The sequence below is a fragment of the Ochotona princeps genome, chromosome 26 (assembly GCF_030435755.1).
Source record: "Ochotona princeps isolate mOchPri1 chromosome 26, mOchPri1.hap1, whole genome shotgun sequence".
NCBI classification, from domain to species: domain Eukaryota; kingdom Metazoa; phylum Chordata; class Mammalia; order Lagomorpha; family Ochotonidae; genus Ochotona; species Ochotona princeps.
In genome coordinates, this window is record NC_080857.1 from 29,121,020 (window position 1) to 29,141,578 (window position 20,559).

At 47.0% G+C, this 20,559-nt stretch overlaps 1 protein-coding gene across 2 annotated transcripts; it reads left to right on the forward strand.

The window, feature by feature from the left end:
- Nucleotides 1-408: 408 nt before the first annotated feature.
- On the forward strand, nt 409-10,721 carry SIX4 (SIX homeobox 4). Of its 2 annotated transcripts, XM_058655607.1 has the most exons (4): nt 409-468; nt 684-1,513; nt 4,134-4,825; nt 9,899-10,721. In XM_058655607.1, exons 1-4 carry the CDS (start codon nt 466-468, stop codon nt 10,687-10,689), a joined length of 2,316 nt encoding a protein of 771 aa, XP_058511590.1. In that variant the 5' UTR covers nt 409-465; the 3' UTR covers nt 10,690-10,721. The 2 variants fall into 2 exon arrangements, with proteins under 2 accessions (XP_058511590.1, XP_004597690.2); XM_004597633.2 differs by lacking the exon at nt 409-468 and having other exon boundaries at nt 657-1,513.
- Nucleotides 10,722-20,559: the final 9,838 nt, after the last annotated feature.

Below are 20,559 nucleotides of genomic sequence, written 5' to 3' on the forward strand. Positions count from 1 at the left end.
TGAGGCGTCCCCAGAAATATTGTCACCCAGATACCAAGAGGCGCGGGTCTCTTTGTTAAGAATTCAGCCGTCCAGCTCTGGGAGGCCACACAGTTCATGACTCCTTCTTGGCACTGTAGGGCCTCCGTCTCGAAAGCGCTGTCCACTTTCCAGGCCACGTTCGGCAACGTCCCCGCCCCGCGAGAGCCAGGTTGGAAAAGAATGTCGCTGTTTCCCTTCAGGTATAGGTGCCTGGGGGTCAGGGGGAGAGGGAAAGGAAAGGGGTGGAGAGGGAGGCGGGTGATCGACGGGGATAGAACCCGGTGTCTCCTCCCCCCTCCGAATGCGAAGTAGCCAATGAGGTGGCGCGGCCGGGCCGGCCGGGCCGCCAGTGCCATATAGTATGCAGCAACCGGAGGAGTCACGCTGGGGGAACGGCAGAAAGCAGCTATCCGTTTACACTACTTTGCTCTAGCAGCTATCTTAATGGTGACTGCGTGGCCGGGGGGGAAACCTGATCGGCCAGATCCAGCCGAAAGCAGGAGGGAGGGAGTGGGCTTTCTGGAGGGGGGGAGGGAGGAGGGAGGCGAAGAAGGAGGAGTGAGAGCGAGTGGGAAAAGAAAGAGGGGAAAAAGAGTGTGAGGGAGTGAGGGAGGGAGGAAAATAAACAACCAAAAATGTCCTCTTCCTCCCCCACCGGGCAGATCGCAAGTGCGGCGGACATCAAGCAGGAGAATGGGATGGAAAGCCCCTCGGAAGGGCAGGAGGCGCGCCGAGAAGTGGCGGGGGGCGCGGCGGCGGGGCTGACCCCCCCGGCTCCAGCCCCTTACCCTCTGGAGCCGGGGGACGCGGCCAGGGTGAGCGCAGAGGAGGGGGCCGCGGCGGCGAGCGGAGCGGCAGCCGATCAGGTACAACTCCACTCGGAACTTGTGGGCAGGCACCATGCCGCCGCCGCCGCTGCTGCCGCTGCGGGCGCGCAGACCCCGCTGGCCTTCTCGCCCGACCACGTCGCCTGCGTGTGCGAGGCGCTGCAGCAGGGGGGCAACCTGGACCGCCTGGCCCGGTTCCTGTGGTCCTTGCCCCAGAGCGACCTGCTACGTGGCAACGAGAGCCTGCTCAAGGCGCGGGCGCTCGTGGCCTTCCACCAGGGCATCTACCCAGAGCTCTACAGCATCCTCGAGAGCCACAGCTTCGAGTCGGCCAACCACCCGCTGCTGCAGCAGCTCTGGTACAAGGCGCGCTACACCGAGGCCGAGCGAGCCCGCGGCCGGCCGCTGGGCGCGGTGGACAAGTACCGGCTGCGCAGGAAATTCCCGCTGCCCCGCACCATCTGGGACGGCGAGGAGACGGTGTATTGTTTCAAGGAGAAGTCGCGCAACGCGCTCAAAGAGCTCTACAAACAGAATCGTTACCCCTCGCCCGCCGAGAAGCGGCACCTGGCCAAGATCACCGGCCTCTCCCTCACCCAGGTCAGCAACTGGTTCAAGAACCGCCGGCAGCGCGACCGGAACCCCTCGGAGACCCAGTCCAAAAGGTGAGCGCCAACTTTCCTCCTCCTCCCCCTCTCTCCCCCACCCCCTTCCCAGCTTTCTTTTTCCTCCAAGTGCTCACAAACATGGCGCTTACCTTCCCCACCAGCCGGGTCCCGCTGCCCACCTCTCCCCGCCCCCCACCTCGCTCCCGGGCCGCCGGAGTGGGCGGGGGGCGGCAGGGGCGAGGGGCGGGGGAACCTCTTTCCTTTCTCCCCCCCCGCTCCCCACCCCGCTTCTCCTTCTCTCCCCTCCCCCTCCCGCCCCCAGAAGTTTCTCGTCGCCAGCCTCGGCTCTCAGTCCCCGCCCCCACTTCGGCTGGTCAACTGCTGCCCGGCTTCCCACCCGGATCCCGCTGGCTTTGAAGTTGCCACTCTCCCCCGGGTTCCGGCCGGGCGAAAGGAGCGTGTGGGGACGCGGGCGCCGGGCGCTGCACCTCCGTAGGGTCGCGCCGGGCCCACAGCGCGCGGGCGCACACGCTCCCGGGTGGCCTCGGGGGCTCTCGGCAGTCCCCAAGGCCTGCGGGAAACCAGTGGCGGTGAGGGATGGACGCCCGGAAGAGGGTCTGGGGACGTCGGGGTTCTCTGTGACAGAGTTAATCATTCACCCTACCCGCTGCGCTTCTCTTCGCGGCGGTGGAGGCAGCGTGGGGTGCTGGTGCGCCGGGCTCCCTCCGTCGTGTTTTGAAACCTGATTCTGACCTCCGTGGGATCGGGTTTCAGTGCCTAGGGGGTGGCGGTGCTGTAGGGCTGGGGCTCGGAGCGGTGGTTGGGGGTAGGGTAGGTGTCCACCCTATCGGGGTTGAACTTTTTGACTGTATGGACTTAGCCCCCTCTGGAAGAAAATGCCCGGTTCCCCATCTCTTTTGTAGGTTCTCCCGAGTCAGATCCTTGGGCTGTGTTCGCGCGCGCGCGCGCGCGTGTGTGAGTGTGTGTGTGTGTGTGTGTGTGTGTGTGTGTAGCACGCCTGGCTGGACGAGGTAAAATAAGGAAAAGGTCGTCTAAGGGGAGGGCGTCTCCAGTCCGCGGGCAAGGGACAGAGAATCCGAACGAGCTGGAAGCTACTGGAGGAGGAAGGAATCCGGGTCCCGAGGTCTGGGGGAGGGGGCGCCCGCCTGCCTGGCCAGGTGCAGGTGATCGCTGGGCGCATTCCAGGGCCGTGCGCTGCTGCCCCTGCGGCCCGGTGGGGGCCTGGCGCCCCGGCGCTGCTCTGCCCCGGGCCGGGAGGGCGGCGCAGCGGTCGAGCAGGGCCCTGCGGTAACCAAAACAAGACGCGCCCCGCGACGTGCGTCCGCCCTGGTGTAAGCTTTTACAAACCAGAGGAAGCACAAGGCTTGTTCCGACAATCTGCCCCACCAATCTGCCGGTCGTAGGTCCCTTTACTCCGAGTACCGACGGAATCCGGGGGAGCCAGAGCCTGTACGGGCACTGCAGCCTGTGCTCACTAGCCAGGCATGTCCAGGCTCTTCCCTGTCCCCACCCCCAGACCTGCCTCCCCAGCTCTTTCACTCGGTACCCCAGCCCCTGTTGCCTGGTGTAGGCCCTGCTCCGGATCTACCTCCCTCCCATCCGCAACCCGCAGTGAGTCACCCTCAGGCTGAGATGGCTCATAAATCCAAGCACTTTGCGCCCCCCGGTCCTGCAGCCCCAAAGCTTGGATAAGTCTCCTCCCAGTCCACAGGAAAGCGAACCAACCACGGAGAACCCACTGCGGGGATGCTGGGCCCAGTCCCGCTGCACCTCCAACCCCCATCCAGCCTCTGGGGCCCTCTACCCTGATTTGGTTTCCCCTGCGGCCCACAGTCGGGGTGCTGAGGAACAGGGCCCCACGCGGAACGCAGCTTAGGGCTGTGGGGCAGGGGTGTGATTTGCTGCAAGGTCGCCCAGCGACCTATATCCCCAGGCGCTGGATGATGGCTGTTTAATGGTCACCCTGGCTTCCGGCACACATGGCTGTTCTTGGTTTTGGAAGCATCTCTCCTACAACAAAAGATGAGTGAAACAGTTGTGAATCTGATGGAGCAGAGAAGTTGGAGGGCAGGTGAGAAAAAGGCCTCATGATAACCAGCTGGCAGGCAGAGCTGCACATGGGCCTCCTCATGCTCCTTGGGCAGCCCAATTTCCTGCAAAAGACACTCACCCGAACCTGTGTGTGTGTGTGTGTGTGTGTGTGTGTGCGCGCGCGCGCGCGCGCTGGTTGTGAGGGCAGGACAGGGCGGTTCCTCGGTAGGAGAGACTAAACCACCTGGTTGAAAGTGCTTTTCCTCTAGGACAGTAAAAGCATATTTTAATAGTGAAGAGCAGCACTTGAATGCCATAGAAATGAATGTATAGTACTGTTCTCTAGGTCCTGTCGGCTGAATTTTCATGTTCCAGATCTCTGGGTTCTCCTTGGGTTTGTTGTTATTTAACAATGATTGGGACCTGAGCTTTCATCTTGCCAGACCGTCTGGCTGGTCAGAATCTGCTGAAAGGCCTCGGAGTCTAAGCAAAGCTCCGAGACATCCTGCTGGGCTTCCCTTACAGACTGCCTGCAGCGGGTGTGCAAGCTGTTTTCCTAGCCAGTGGCACTGGGTTGACTGTCAGCCCCTGACCTCCTGACTGTCTCGGTTTCCCTTGTGCACAGCGAGTCGGATGGCAATCCCAGCACGGAAGATGAGTCCAGCAAAGGGCATGAGGATCTGTCTCCCCACCCCCTCTCGGGGTCATCCGACGGCAGCGTCACCAACCTCACCCTTTCCGGTCACATGGAGCCAGTCTATATGCAACAAATTGGAAATGCTAAGATATCGTTCAGCTCTTCTGGAGTTTTGCTGAATGGAAGCTTAGTACCTGCAAGTACTTCACCTGTCTTCCTTAATGGTAATTCTTTTATTCAGGGACCCAGTGGAGTTATCCTAAATGGATTAAATGTGGGGAATACGCAAACGGTGTCATTGAACCCACCAAAAATGTCAACAAACATTGTGAGCAATGGCGTCTCCATGACTGACATGCTGGGCTCTACCTCCCAGGACGTGAAGGAATTCAAAGTCCTCCAGAGTTCTGCAGCCAACTCCACAGTCACCACCTCGTACAGCCCCAGTGCCCCTGTGTCGTTCCCAGGGCTAATCCCGAGCACCGAGGTGAAGAGAGAAGACATCCACGCGGGGGCTTCCCAGGAGGGAGGCTCCGTGGTGACTTTTACTACCCCAGTGCAAATTAACCAGTATGGCATTGTCCAGATCCCCAATTCCGGAGCAAATGGCCAGTTCCTTAATGGGGGCATTGAATTCTCTCCACTGCAGTTGCCTCCTGGCTCGGCAGCAGCTTCACCAGGTAAAAGTCTCGTTTGGTACCCTGATGCACAGTGAATGTTTCGGTCAGCTGCTGTCAGCAATACCTTTAGGGAGGTCTATAGATTGATGCTACTCTTCAGGTTCTTACTGGCTGTCACAGCTGTAAAATAGCCTGGATGCGGCCCCCGTGCCTTGCAGCACCTGAGTCAGCCCCAGCTTGCTTGCTTTCCTTGTCTCTTGATGGTGGGTTTCTATTGTCCCAACAACTGAATGGAAAAATCCAGGTCATTACGAGGCTTGCCAATTCTACACTGATGGGAACATAATAAGCCAATCTGTGCTTACAAGATAACTCACTGCTTGACATTTTAGAATTAAAAATTAATAAAATCACTAAGAACACAAAATTTGTCGAGCTATCGGAAAGTGTGTATATTTCACTCAAGCATTATTTATTTGACCAAAAAGAACACAAACGAAAAAAGTGGGATCAATTCTGACTGAATCATTTTCCTCCTGTAGATTAATGATGAAGTCAAACACACACATGAGTATGTTACTGGGTTTCTATTGCTCTGCATGGATGCTCCCTGCTTAAATGTGTGGGGACTTATTTGGGAAGACAATAAGAAGCCTTATTTTATGTCTGTGGTTTTTTCTAATGGCAATCTACTAGCAAAAGTGCTGATCTGGAATTTGGGAAACCCCAGTGCTGACCTGCCAGTTCTTCACTGACTTTGAACAAGTCTGGATTACCTTCATTGTCTGGGCACAGAAATGGGGATGATTAGAGTTTGCCAGTGGAGGCCATCAAGTTGGGAATGGGAGATGTTAATAATGCATGTTCGCCTTCCTCTAAGCCAGTCTGAAAGTTCAGATTCTTTCAAAAGCAAATGGAAGTCATTGATGGCCTCAAAGGTCAATTTCCTGTAAGACGGTTTTACAAGAAAAAAAAAAAAAGTAGCACTGTCCTTGCGCTGCTGTAGTCCCCGTGGAGCTTAGCAGAGGTCTTCAGGAGAAAGCTGCTGTTGGAAGACCAGCCAGAGCATTTGTTTCCCTGTAGGTAAGACGGTGGTGGAGTAGGACATTCCTGCTGGGTAATCTTCAGTTGCTGCAAGGCATGGGAGGAGCCAAGCTAAGTCACCTTCCGGCAGAGCTCCAAAATGTGAAAATCACTGGGACAGCCCACAGGCTTAGAGTTACCCTTCCTCTCTTTAGGAAAATCTCCCAGCAGTAGGGTACGTTTTAGACACTGCAAACTGAGCAGAAAATGGGGCTGTGTACTGGGGAAGTAAAAAGCCAAAATGCTTTTCATTTGTGATCAAGAAAAGCACAGCTATAGAACTGATAGCACAGCTATAGAACTGATAGCTAATTTTTTAAATGGAACCTTTAATGGAATTAAAAATAGCATGTTCAGTTGAAATGGTTAAGATCAAATAGCAGGGCTGTCAGTCCTTAAGTATCTAAGTAAATTGAAGGCATAGTTTAAACAGGTGGATCCAGCAACATTGCTTCAGAGTAGCTGTATATCACAAGCCTTAAAGCTTTTCAAGGGTTCAGCCTTTCTCCAGCGCAGGTACCAGGCTTTCCGTAAAATATCTGGACAGGGCAGGCCGATCCTTCTGTGGTTGGAATGTGTATGGAAAAATTAGAATTGGAAATCAACTTTAGATCACATCTACTTTTCTCTTAGGATTTGTGTATGTTACCATTTATACATTCTCAAAAATATTATCTGTATTCAGTAGCAGTTGGGAAAATGTCACAACATATTAATGGCTCTGTCAAAAAAATACTTCGTTCATGTATACACTAGCAAGCAGTTTGACAAATACATAATGAAACAAGTATCTATCCTTATTTTTGTCTGCAATTTTGGGAGAATTTTAAACATACTAAGCTGACATCGAGTATTTTCATTGAATAGAGTGTTTTTAAATGGGGCATGCATTGAGGTACAAGTAGCACGTTAAGTCTCCCTCTGTGATGTTGGCATCCCATGTGGGCGCCAGTTCGAGACCTAGCTGCTCCATTTTCAATCCAGCTCCCTGCTAATGAACTTGGGGAAAACGGCGCAAGTACGTGGGCCCCTGCCCCCACGTGGGAAACCTGGAAGAAGCTCTGGGTTCCTGGCTTCAGCCTGACCCAGCCCCAGCTACTTCAGTCATTCGGGAGAGTGAGCTAGCAAGTGGAAGATTCTCTCTCTCTCTTTCTATCTATCTCTCTCTCTCTAACTTGCCTTTCAAGCAAATAGGAAAAATATTTTTTTTTCATTTGTGTGGCTAGAAACACTTCTGTGAAGCAACAAGCTGAACACAGCAATATTTTCTTCAAAAAAAAAAAAAAAAAAGATTGGGCCTGGTGGCATGGCCTAGCGGCTAAAGTCCTTGCCTTCAACGTGCACCGGGATCCCATGTGGGCGCCGGTTCTAATCCCGGCAGCTCCACTTCCCATCCACCTCCCTGCTTGTGGCCTGGGAAGGCAGTTGAGGACGGCCCAATGCTTTGGGACCCTGCACCCGCGTGGGAGACCTGGAAGAGGTTCCTGGTTCCCGGCTTCGGATCGGCACGCACCGGTCCGTTGCGGCTCACTTGGGGAGTGAATCATTGGACGGAAGATCTTCCTCTCTGTCTCTCCTTCTCTCTGTGTAACTGTAGTGAAATAAATAAATCTTTAAAAAAAAAAAAGATTAGCTTTTTATTTTACTTATTAGAAAGGCAGAGGGGCTGGCACTGTGGTGTAGTGCATTAAGCTTCCGCCTGCAGTGCTGGCATACCGGATGAACACAGTTCCAGTCCTGGCTGCTCCAGTTTCAGTCCAGCTCCCAAACTGACGTACTTGAGAAAGCAGCAAAGAGTGGCCCAAGTCCTTGTACCCACATGGGAGACCCTTCAAGAAGCTCCAGGCTCCTGACTTTGGCCCAGCCATTTGGGGAGTGACCCAGTGGATAGAACTGTCTTTTCTTCTTCTCTATCTGCAAATGTGCCTTCCGAATAAAAATGAATTTTTTTTTTTTTTAAGAGAGGGGGGAGGTTGGGGAAGAGCCAGCTCCTACCTGCTGATTCATTCTCCAACTTCTGCAACAGCCAGGCTGGACCAGGCCAAAACCAGATTCAATCTGGTTCTCCCCTCTGGGTATCAAGGAACCAACCACTAAACTGCCCGGTGTCTCACACCATGTGCGTTAGCAGGAAGCTGGAGGCAGTGGCAGAGTCAGGACTCCAACCACAGACAGCCTTTCGTTCTTAACACCAGTACTTTTGTGATGAGTACTCGGTAGTGATTAATTTTTTAAAACATTTATTTTTATTGGACAGGCAGATTTGACAGAGAGAGGGAGAGACAGAGAGAATATGGTGTCTGCTGGTTCTCTCCCCAAGTGGCCACAGAAACCTGGGCTGAGCCTACCCAAAGCCAGGAGGCAGGAGCTTCTTCAGGGTCTCCCACATGGGTGCAGGGTTCCAAGGCTTTGGGCCATCCTCCACAGTTTTCCCTGGCTACAGACGGGGAGCTGGGTTGGAAGTAGAGCCGCTGGTATGGGAACCGACACCCATATGGGATACTGGCGGCGGGGGTGGGGGGGAGTGTTAGCCAATTGAAACGTTGTGCCAGGCCCATGGTTAATTTTCCTGAAGATCAAATGCAGTGTTCGCTAGTTTTCATTCAGAGATGTTCCTTTGCTTTTAGGAACATAGGGACTTATTTGTCATTGTAGATGGTAATATAGTCATAGTTCTGAGAATTTAAGGAGGAAGATGTCTGGGATGACTTGTGTGTAGTGTGATTAAACTTCTCACTCCAGATCAGAGCACACAGTCCAGCTGAACTGTATCACCGGCGCTCTCTAAATGGGCCCACCCTCCATGGCGCCTTTGGAGGGCTTGGGCTGTGGAATCGCCACCATTTTCACTACACCTGGGTGGGGATGGAGGGCTCCTGTTTCCCCTCTGCTGTCTAGTTATCTGATTTGAGCATCATCTGAGCTTTCTGCTGGCACTTGCTTTCTACTCTGCTCTCCACAGGCCATTATAGTGAGAGCCTCAAAAGATACAAACCTTTTAGAGAAGCATTAGCTCTGCTCTTTTATGTTAATCTGTATTTTTAAAAGCATATCGCAATGTTATCATTAATTCTTCCTATTACAACATTACAGATTCAGAACCGGCACAACAAAAGGGGGGGGGGGAAGCCTTTTGAATGTTCTGTTGACTTGACATTACATTATGGCTAGTTTGGTGTAAGTTTGCAACTTGTCTGTACAGGTTATATGGTTAACTTTGAAGCCCCAGGGAACTCATTTTATGTGGTGTTTTCTCCATGTCCGCTTTCTCAGTTACTGAGTGGTGTAGAACAAAGGCATTCTAGTTTGCATTTGGGTTTTCTAATTTTAACTGGCAAAGCCAGAAGTAACCATCAGCAAGTTAAGAGGTAGCAAGTCAGTAATAGTGAACCAGAAACGACTGAAAAAAAAAAAAAAAGACATTCTGGATACAACATATTTTTTTTTAATATTTTTTTTTAATTGAAAATCAGAAATACCAAGAGAGAGATGGGAGAGAGATCTTCCATCTGCTGGTTTGCACCCCAAAGGGCTGTCCCTGACAAAGCTGGGCCAATTTGAATCTGACAGCCAGGAGCTTCTTCCAGGTTCCCCACAGGGGCACAGGGACCCAAGGACCTGAGCCCTCCTCCACTGCTTTCCCGGGAGCTAGATGGGAAGTGGAGCAGCCAGACACAAATTGATGTTCATGGCTGCCAGCAGCACTGGCAGGGGACTAGTTGACTATACCACTAGGCTGCCCTGTTACAAATCATTTTTAAACCAGTGGTTCTCATTCTCACTTAGTAATGAGCAATGGCTTCAGGAGTTGAAAATACAACTTTTCTAGGACTTAATGAGTCGATTTAAAGGAATAGAACCTGACAATCTATAGGTTAAATGTGAAGGGTGATTCTTTATAAGGATCGGTTTGTGTTATGGTATAGAAGCATTGCGTCTTCATACTGTCCCTAAGGGGGGAAAAAAAATCTCATGTGTAAAAAAGAAAAAGTTGCTTTGTTCTCATTGCCTGAGACTTCGTAGGTGCTAATGAACACTCTGTGTTTCCAGGTAATATTGTCAATGCAAGCACTTCAGATGGGAGCACGTTTACCAGCGAGCCGGCCCCGGTGCAGCCAGGCAAGGTGTTCTTGAGCTCGCTTGCTCCCGGAGCAGTGGTGTACACTGTCCCTAATTCAGGCCAGACTGTGGGATCTGTGAAACAGGAAGGCCTGGAGAGGAACCTGGTGTTTTCTCAGTTGATGCCTGTCCATCAGAACGTGTCAGTGAATGCAAGCCTGTCTTCTGAAAGTGTCTCGGGCAGTGGCCTCCATCCCCTGGCCTCCTCACTGATTAACGCATCCCCAAGCCACAGTTTTCCCCTGACTCCCCCTACACTCCTCACGCCGCCTGAGCTCAACCCTGACATTGCTGACAACCAGCCGATGCCTGCACCTGTGGCCAGCAAAGCCTCAGTGGCCTCGGGCAACAACACTAACTATGCAACGCTACAGAACTGCTCTCTCCTTACTGGTCAAGAGCTATTGTCCGTCCCTCTGGCTCAGCCTGCCCTGGGGGAAATTGTTTCAACCTCTGAAGACCAGGTGGGTCACCCCTCCCCGGCTGTGCACCAGGATTTTGTCAGAGAGCACCGTTTGGTTCTGCAGTCGGTGGCTAACCTAAAGGAGAATTTCTTACCAAATTCTGAAAACAAAGCAGCAAGCAGCTTAATGATGCTGGACTCTAAATCTAAGTATGTCTTAGACGGCATGGTTGAGACTGTGTGTGAAGACCTGGAAACAGACAAAAAGCTTGCCAAGCTCCAGACCGTCCAGTTGGATGAAGATATGCAAGACTTATAAACTTTGCGTGCCCTTTCCCTGCCTTTTGGGCACCAGAGAAGCCCTGAGGACATGAAGCAGTTCTCATTCAGGCGGAAAACACTACTTTTGCAAGCAAATGCATTTAAGAGACTTTAGGTCTGCATGAAGATCACGGTTAAATATATAGGACTAGAACATACAACGAACCGTCAAGAGATGGAAACGAAGGAATAAGATAAAATGTATCCAGTCAACAGGTATCTTTTAGTTGACAATTTAGTTCTAAGGAACTTGAATTGAAAATGGAACTTGATTTTTTTTTTTTATTTAAAAATGTCTACACAGAAAACTGAACGTAGCCGCAGACCATTAGAAACAATGCAATTTTATTTGTTTACTTTTAATCCATGGGCATTGATGAGATTAATAAGCATATATGGTACTCTAGCCTGTTCTAAGGGTGTCTTTTGGAAATTCTGTAGCTTAATTATATATATGTATATACAGGCACACTTAACATTTTTGAGAAAGGCTTGGTTGAGGTCTCTACACATTTCCAGATGTGACTGCTTGTAGTTCAGTCATGTGGCTGAGAAAGTTTGAAGCCCCACTGAAAATTCTGAGATAAACTTCAGTGTGAATGTAAATATGTCAGTTCTATATGCAGGATTTGAGTAATTACAGTGAATTTTATTTATACTGTGTATCTTCCTCTTATACTTCAGGCTCTATGAACTGAAAAGAAAAATGTTTTCTTACTGTTTAATTTATTTTTAATTGTTTGAACAGGAAGTGAACATAGTTGTTTCCAACAAAATTTTACTTTTTGTAGAATTTTAAAAGCAATGATTTTTTTTACCAGGAGTCTATTAGGGTCAATATTACTAACACCGAGACCGGAAATCTAACTCCCAATATTGGAATTTCAGTACTTTTTCTCGCATCTTGGTTCCTTATTTAGCAACTTTGGTTGATTTAAGTATGTTTTCTATCAAATTCTATGTGCCTTTTTACCTTGTGGCCTTTTAATTAGTAGTAAGGTACAAAAATGTTCACAGAAGCACTGATGGTTCTTTTTTACTATCTAACAGGGTTAATTTCACCACGAGATTACTTTATAGCTGAGGAACTTAAGTTTCACTGAATGAATAGCAAGTGTAGTTTATCATACAAGTGGGTACGCAACTAATTGTGGTTGATACCTTCCATTACATTGAAAATAACAGCCACACTGATACCATGTGAAATCAATCCTTCAGGCTATGGAGACAACCAATTTAGAGCGAAGCAAGAATTTGAAAATTCTCTTGAGCAAACTCCTGTTGAAACTTCATTCTAAATGTTTTGAACCAGTTGTTGCGCAATGACACATGACTGTTTGCACTATACTGTCTTCTTTAAAAAGTAAATATTTTGGGTTTCTGTAAGAAGCTTGTGTGATGTTGTGAGCTGTGGTTCTAGTTTTTATCAGAACGCACTGCAAGATGTGACGCTGCAAATCCAAGTGTGTAGTGGGTAGCATTACTCTGGTCTCCGGAAAGTAAGAAAAGTCAAGAAAGGGTCTGTCGGTGATGACTTGGAGTTGTTAGAAAGGAAGGTGTTTCTGCATCTTGTTTTGCTAAGGTCAGAACAGAGGGGCCACTCCACGTGGCCACATGCCCATCAGCTGAGCGTGTTGAATGAGGACCAGAGAGGGTTCTCCCTGCGCTGGTCTTGCAGAGGGAACCTGCAAGCATTGGTTGACAGCCCTATGAAGAATTCCTCTCTCTCATCTAGAAAAAAAAACTTACGTCCCATTTTTTTATGGAATTGGTGAATATTCATAAACTGCTGAAGCTTCGGTTTTTTTCCCTGCAGTCAGGTGTTTTAGAGTTCTCTTCCACTCCGTCACTAACTTACACAGCATGCTTATTCTTGGTGTGTGTGCAAATCGCATTTCTGAGATGACTAACCTGATTCTGTAGTGTAGTTTACATGAAAATAATATTTTCCACTTGATTGCTACAGATATCAAGAGTTTGCTGGTTATTTAAAAATACCCATCCAGCAAGGGAGATGGGAAGGTATAAAAAGTTATATATGTTTTATATATATAACTGGAAAAGTTGTATATGTCTTCCGAAATATCTAAGCTTCTCGTTTATTCAGAGTTCTTCCTCTTATCTCCATTATGAAAAAGAAAAAACAGCACAACGTTTAATACTTAAGTAGAAAATCCATTCCTACTCCTACCATGATGTCATTTTAACCCTACAATTGCTCTAGGTAGTTATCCAATATTACAGTTAAGAAGCAATGCACATTACAAAGAACCTATCGTTCTTTTCTATTCTTTCAATAAATAAGGGCCAGTTGGTATATAGCCCATGTATATGTGAATGGAATAAGATAAACCCCATGAGCTCCTTGCACAGAATTGCAAATATTTTTGCAATGCCAAGGGCCAGACTCGTCACCCTTGGAGTTCATGTGGCAGAATTTCCCTCTTACATAAACCGATCCTTGAAGATGCTGCAACAGGTGCCCTCATGGTCCCTGAAGAGGACTCTGAAAGGGGGGCGAATCACTCCCTTCAGACCCCAAGCGCTGCTTCTGGCTGTGGGATTTTTGGTGTGAGCCTATCTATGCACTCCATCAGCTGGAGTTTTGGCCTTTAGCTGTTAGTTCTATCTAGTAAGGGACAGCCTATTAGGAAAGGTGCATTTGTTCCTCTGTTCAGCAGGAGCACCTGAGTTATACTACTTTGTATCTCATGTATATTTCCAGTGAAGACTTTGGACTACCCACTTTGCAGTGCCTTTCTTGTGTTAAGAAAGGCAGTTAGACATTATAGCCATAGGTACAAAGCCAGTTAAATTGCACACTAATCTTCAATCTCCTTGTATATGCCCTTATATCTTGCATGTTAAAAGTTGCATTATTGGGCCTATGTGGCAGCCTGTCCTGCCACATTGCCAGACACAGGTACACAAATTCTGCAATCACAGATCATCTCATGAATAAAAATTTTCAGGAAAACTGGGGGAAATTTTTCATTTTACAAAAGATGTTTCAAAGTCTTCCTAAAGTTTAGGCAGCAGAGCTTACCAGTTGTTGGTTTTTTTTTTTAATCTAATCAGTGCATTTCATGTTCATTTAATATTACCACCATACAGTCCATTAATCAAAATTGCATAGCATGTGACTTTTGCCTTTCAGGGTTCTCAAAATTTTTTAATCTTTTGTTGCATGTACTGTATGTTTTGAGGCAACCAGTTATATACTCAGTATGGTTTTACTGTGCCTTACACAGAGAGACTATTCAGAATGTCTATCCTGGGCTGGGGTAATGGAGTCTTTACTGCACTGTTAGGGGATGGCACACAGAAATGTCCCAGGATATTTCTGTGCTTAATTACCCAACCAAAGAGATCTAGAGTATGTATGTTGTACTGTAATGGGGGGTTATGCCTGGACAATTAAGTGTTTTATTTGTTTTCTGAAATGATGTGAACTTATTTTTCTAAACACTATGCTAAATAAACTTTATATTTATACAAGCTTTGTTTTGTAAATAAATTATTTGGAGAATTCAATGCTTTTTAAAATGGGAGTAAACCATCTTATTAAGCAACAATTTTTTCACAAGTGGCTATTATTTATCCCTGGAAAAGCAGAAAAGGGAAACTTTGGAAAAACCGCACACACACACAAATACTGGCAACTGCTTAAGAGTCCATTGGATTGGTTCTGGGGACGTTGTAAAGAATTAGCTAATCCATTGCATTGGGCTACATGTTCAAAGTTACATTACTAGGTTTCATTCCTCTTTAAGGGAAGAAATGTACCTTTGTGTTTGTGCCCCAGGAGCTGAATGTGATGTGTGGCACACAGGGGGTACCCAGCAAGTTTAATGGAATTGGACAGAAAAGTTCAAAGACTTTATTCCTACTCCTATTGAAAGAGCCGGGACCTTGCCTTCAGCCAAAGTCTGCCACAAATGGGTCTCACAGTGGTTTGATAGTCACTGGCCAAACTGCATTGCTGCTGAGTATTGGAAAGGCAGCCTCAGTACAGTCTGATCTTAATTCTGAAATTATACAAGACCTGATTTGGAGAGCAAACTAATGAAGTAGATTCTAGGGGGCCAACTATGCAATCCCATTGTAATACTAGTTAAAGCCATTGAACTAATTCTAAGTGCTCTGACTCTGTTTTATTTCACTTTGCCCCATTACTTAGCAAGTTTCAATGCACAGTAGTTTAAAAAGTTAAGGTGAACATTGTCTCAGCAAATGAACCTACAGGATCAGGAGAGTGGAGTGGCCGTGTTTTTGTTTGTTTGTTTGTTTGTTTTTATTAATGTTATGCATTATGTGACAGTTTCATAGGCTCTGGGAATCCCCCCACCCCTCCCCTCCCCTCCCCCCTGGTGGATTCCTCCACCTTGATGCAGCATTACAGTTCAAGTTCAATCAAGATTCTTTCCTTGTAAACATATACCAAGCATGGAGTCCAGCTACTTATTGTCCAGATGGGTTGAACAGTTTTTTGGGGAGACCATTTCTGGTCCGAAGTCAGAGCTGGTATAATATCATCACAGTCAATTAAGAGTTCCAATATAACATCAACAGCAATTTGCAATATTATGGAATTAACATGGTTTTGAGTAACCAGTATGTTAAAAAACAAACAAACAAAAAAAAAACCAGTCCTAACCACAACCAATGATTAGCTCATTGACATCTCAATTTTAGTTTATATACAGGACCGGACAGGCTGCTATATACCTTAAAATGGCTATAGGGTATCATTCAATTGTCTCGTGCCTATTTCATTTTAGTATTTAGCCATTTGTTGTGTTGAAGTATAATTTTGTTGATCTTGGCAGATTTTGGGATAATCTAGACTGGCTTGTAACTCTAACAAGATATTTGTCGACATTTAAGGTGCAGAACATTTTGGGGGGGGGGGGTGTGCAGGAAAATCCTCAACACCATGGTGAAGAGTGACTAATCTTTGTGTCCCACCCAGCAAGGCATGAGCCAATCCACGCCAGCTCTTTCCTGTCAGATTTCAAGCTCTACTTTCTGTTGTTTGTCTATTTATTTTAGGTTTTTTTTTTTTTAGTTTGTATGATTGTTTGCTGTGAGGGGTTTTTGAAGCGATCCCGATGGTCACTGCGAAGGAGAGCGGGAGTCCAGAGTTGGAGCCAGGTTCGGACCAGAGAAAGCTCTCCTCCCTGGTCCCGAAGGACATTTATTGTTCTTCTGTGTCTGCGGACCGCTCAGGGCTTCTGGTTGTCTTTCCGATGACGTTGGTTTTTGCGCGGTAGTGTTTGGAAGAGTGGCCGTGTTTTACAACATTTTAGTCAAGTGAATATCTTTAGATATTTTTGCTTTAGTTAAAAACAGTTGTTGTAGCTCTTCGGAAACTAGCAAATCAATTAAAACACAAGGAGGAATGCATGGTCTTCAGCATTGTTATGGTTCCTTCCAGTTTCCCTTAGGAAAGAAGTGTGGAGATGTACCTCGGCACATCACCATGTTCAATACAGTAGGGGCTAAATAAATGAAAGACACCTTCTGCAAATGGTTAGTGTTACACAGGGTGGCAGAACCAAAAACTCAATGGTAGCCGAGCTGGCACAGGTGGGTTAGGAAGTTCACCAAGAAAGTAACATTTCAGCCAGAGGTTTGAATGATGAGAGGGAGCCAGCCAGCAAGACCCAGTAAAGAGCATCCCAGCCCCAGGGAGAGGCAGATGCAAGAGCCCTAGGGGCAGAGCCGCCTGGATTGGAGGAAACACCGGAGCGCTTGGAGCGCTTTGAGGGCAGGAGGGACTCAGAGCCCAGGGAGCGTCTTACTGGTCTACACCCAAATGCTTGGATCTCAAGCTGAGAAGTCACTAGTGATTTGTAAGCCACACAGATGACACAAAATGTCACCATAGCTACCATGGAGGACGGGATTTCAGAAGCAAGGAGTTAGGAAACGATTGTGAGGTTGTGCTAAGCTGTCAGAAAGCCCTTCAGGAGTTAAGCTGCAGGGAAAAAAGGCTAGCCCCACTTGCTCCAGCACTTCAGGCTCTTGCAGCCTCCTCTCCACTCTGCCTCTTGCCATCACTGGAGCCATTTCCGGCCTGAACCTGTCTGCTGAACGCTGGCAGATGGATCCAGCTCCTTAATATATATTTCCAGATTATCCCCAGCACCTAAGACTTTCCACCAAACATGCTCCCCATTTGCGTACCTCATTTTACCGTCATTTATTCACCACGTTGGTCACCAAAAAAGGGAAAAAAATGTCTAGGATTCATTATGGAATCTTTCTGCCTTCCTCCATCAGATCACAAGGATATTCATAGCTGCTCTGTTGCCATCTCTTGAATCAATTCCTTTTTCTCCATTTCCAGGGCCTGCCTTTGGTTTTACCACTTAGCATTTCTCAATGAGTTATCTCATCTGTCAGTGTCTGGTCATAATTTTGGCTGGAATGCCACTATACCTCAAGAACTCTAGCCTTAGACTCACCCTGGCTTTGCTTTTCAGTTTAAAACCCTCAGTGGCACTCAGTAGCTTAGGAGGCCATTTGAATCCCAAGATCCCTGCCCTACTTCTCTGTCTAGTCACATCCCAGGCCTCAGGAAACTGGGTCCATAGGGACCAGTTTCACTCTTAGCTCTCCCATCCCCAAGCCTAGCTCAATGTGGCACCTTTCAGGAAGCCTCATTTCACCCTCACACAGAGGACAGCAGGCAGTCCATGTGTGATCAGATCAAGCTAGGAATCCATATTCCTTCATCTTGGTGCTTATCATCCCTAAGTATTTCTTTGCCTCTCTACACTTTCATTTTTGTTTCTTCAGCATTCAATATTATGCACAGGGCAGAGTTGGTATTTTAAAATTGTTTGCTGACTACATAATAAGTCTAACAGTCACCCATTCCTTTCCATCATTTCACTGCTGTAAGACCCGAAGGCGAATGACTCAACTAAATGGTTAAGTATTATCCCTATTTAGAACACAAAAACAAATAAATGCATTTTGGGCCAGAGCCTGGGAGCAGTTCTTTGAATATGTTCACATTTGTGGATGATCTTTCTGGTCATTTTTTTCCTTTACTGCTCCGAGGTTTTTTTCCACTTCCTTCCAACTTTGAGGCTGGATTCCAAATGATGAAGGTTGGCTGAAGTTTGACAGACAAGTGGGGCAGTAGCAAAAATGTACTTGCTGAGCCTTTGTAGATCAATGTTTCAAAATAGCAGTGATGTACAGAGAGGCTATTTATATTTATGTATAGGTATACTTTCTAAAAATATTCTGTCTGGCCATATATCTACCTTAATGGCAATTGAGCTGAACAAACAGCTGAAGAATTACAAACAAGAGTAAATGAAATGTAGAGATACATATCAGGAAATTTGGATTTGAGTTAGCCTTGAGATTTGGGACATGTCAGTCCACCACTCTGAGCTCTGGTTTCTTCCCATGAAATTAATGTGTTGCGTATCATTATGTTTGAAATCCATGCAATAGTTTTAAAAAATAGGCAAAGAAAAAGGCTTAATAAAACGCACTAACCTCAGAGTTAAGTATAAAGAGTGAAAGTACACAGTGACCTGCCAAGGACTACAAATGGAAGATAAAATCATAGATAGGAGGTCAACACTTGTTACCCTCCAGCACTACTTAGAGGTGTACAGCTAGGTTAGGCTGATTGGGTTTTGTACTCAGCCACCTCTTCCACCCATACCTGCTTTGCCCCCTCATGGGTCTTTTAATCAATACACATTCTATTCAAACTCTAGAGGATATAATAATATTTTTAATTCATTTTATCTATTTGTTTTTAAGATTTATTTATCTATGTATTAAGAAAGAGTTACAGGGGCCCAGCACAATAGCTAGCAGCTAAAGTCCTTGCCTTGAACGCCCCGGGATCCCATATGGACACCAGTTCTAATCCTGACAGCTCCACTTCCCATCCAGCTCCCTGCTTGTGGCCTGGGAAACCAGTCAAGGACGGCCCAAAGCTTTGGGACCCTGCACCACATGGGAGACCTGGAAGAAGTTCCTCCTGGCTTTGGATCAGCGCAGCTCCAGCCATTTAGGCCGCTTCGGGAGTGAATCATCGGACGGAAGATCTTCCTTTCTGTCTCTCCTCCTCTCTGCATATCTGCCTTTCCAATAAAAATTAATACATCTTAAAAAAAGAAAGAAAGAAAGAGTTACAAAGAGCGGGCAAGCAGAGGAAGAGAAAAGAGAGGAAGAGATTTCTGTCCCCACCCCGAGTTTACTCCCCAGATGACTGCAGCAGCCAGCACGAGGCCATGCTGAAGCCAGGAGACAAACGGGAGCTATCTCTGGGTGGTGGAGGCCCAAGCACTCAGGCCATCTTCAGCTGCTGCCCTTCACAGGGAGATGAATAGGAAATGGAGCAGCCTGACACCAGCCTGTACCTATATGCGATATCAGTGTTACAGGCAGCTACCTTAACTGCCACACAACATCTGCCCCATTGTTTCTTTATAATAAATGCATTCTTTAGTAACAGTCATTATTAGTCATTGTTTGGAAATTTGATTTTAGTAGCAATAAGTGGACATGAAGATCAAATAAAACTGTTTCTAAACAAACAAAAAAACCCCAGCTTGTTTCTGCATGAATAATCCTATCCCAATTCTACTAGGCAAACTTTTCAAAATCTCTGCAATGAATGCATACTAGATAAAAGAACACAGATAGGGCCCGGCGGCGTGGCCGGGTGGCCTAGCGGCTAAAGTCCTCGCCTTGAAAGCCCCGGGATCCCATAGGGGCGCCAGTTCTAATCCCGGCAGCTCCACTTCCCATCCAGTTCCCTGCTTGTGGCCTGGGAAAGCAGTCGAGGACGGCCCAAAGCTTTGGGACCCTGCACCCGCGTGGGAGACCTGGAAGAGGTTCCTGGTTCCCGGCTTTGGATTGGCGCACATTGGCCCGTTGTGGCTCACTTGGGGAGTGAATCATTGGACGGAAGATCTTCCTCTCTGTCTCTCCTCCTCTGCATATTTGACTTTGTAATAAAATAAAAATAAATTTTTTTTTTAAAAAAAAGAACACAGATAACCTCATTTAGTCCGATTATACAATTATTCTATCATCTCTTGATAAATACATGTCCATTTTTCCAATAATGAGCATACACTATTGTGTCAGGTAGCAAATGCATAATGATGTAACACTGAGCAACCAGTATCATGCTAAGTCTTTGTTGATACATAATCTGTGTTCTTTCAAAGAGGGCTGAATTAGGCTACAGGCTACCTGTACTCATTTTATTTGAAATAGCATATATCAGCAATTAAGTATATAGACACGAATCTGCATATAAAGTATGTCAGATGGAAAACTATCCACCATTGAAAAGTCACGGGAGGAATGGGGACTGGGATGCGGCAGGCTAGTCTGACACTTGGGATGCCTGTCTCCTGTACTAGAGGATCGGTGTGAACCCTGGCACCTCCGATCCAGCTGTCTGCTAACACTATCTGAGAAGCAGCAAAGGATGGCTCAGATGCTGGGGCCCCTGCTTTGGCTTGGCTCAGCCCTGATGGTTACAGGCATTTGGGAGGTGAAACACCAAATAAAAGATCTTCTCTGTCACTCTGCCTTTCAAGTATATAAGAGTAAGCACAACTTTTTATTATTGTTTTAAAAATTTACTTCATTTTATGTGAAAAGCAGAGTGACAGAGGTTGGGGGGGGGACACATACACAGAGGGAATAAACTTTTTTTTAAATCATGAGAAAGCATGCCTAAAAATACCGGAAATATTCTTAAAAATACAGTCACCACTAAATGCTAATTTCAGGGTATTTTGCTGTTGATCATACAAAGTCATGAAAATGTTTCCTAAGTCACCATATAGTCTTAAATAAATTTACTGTAATT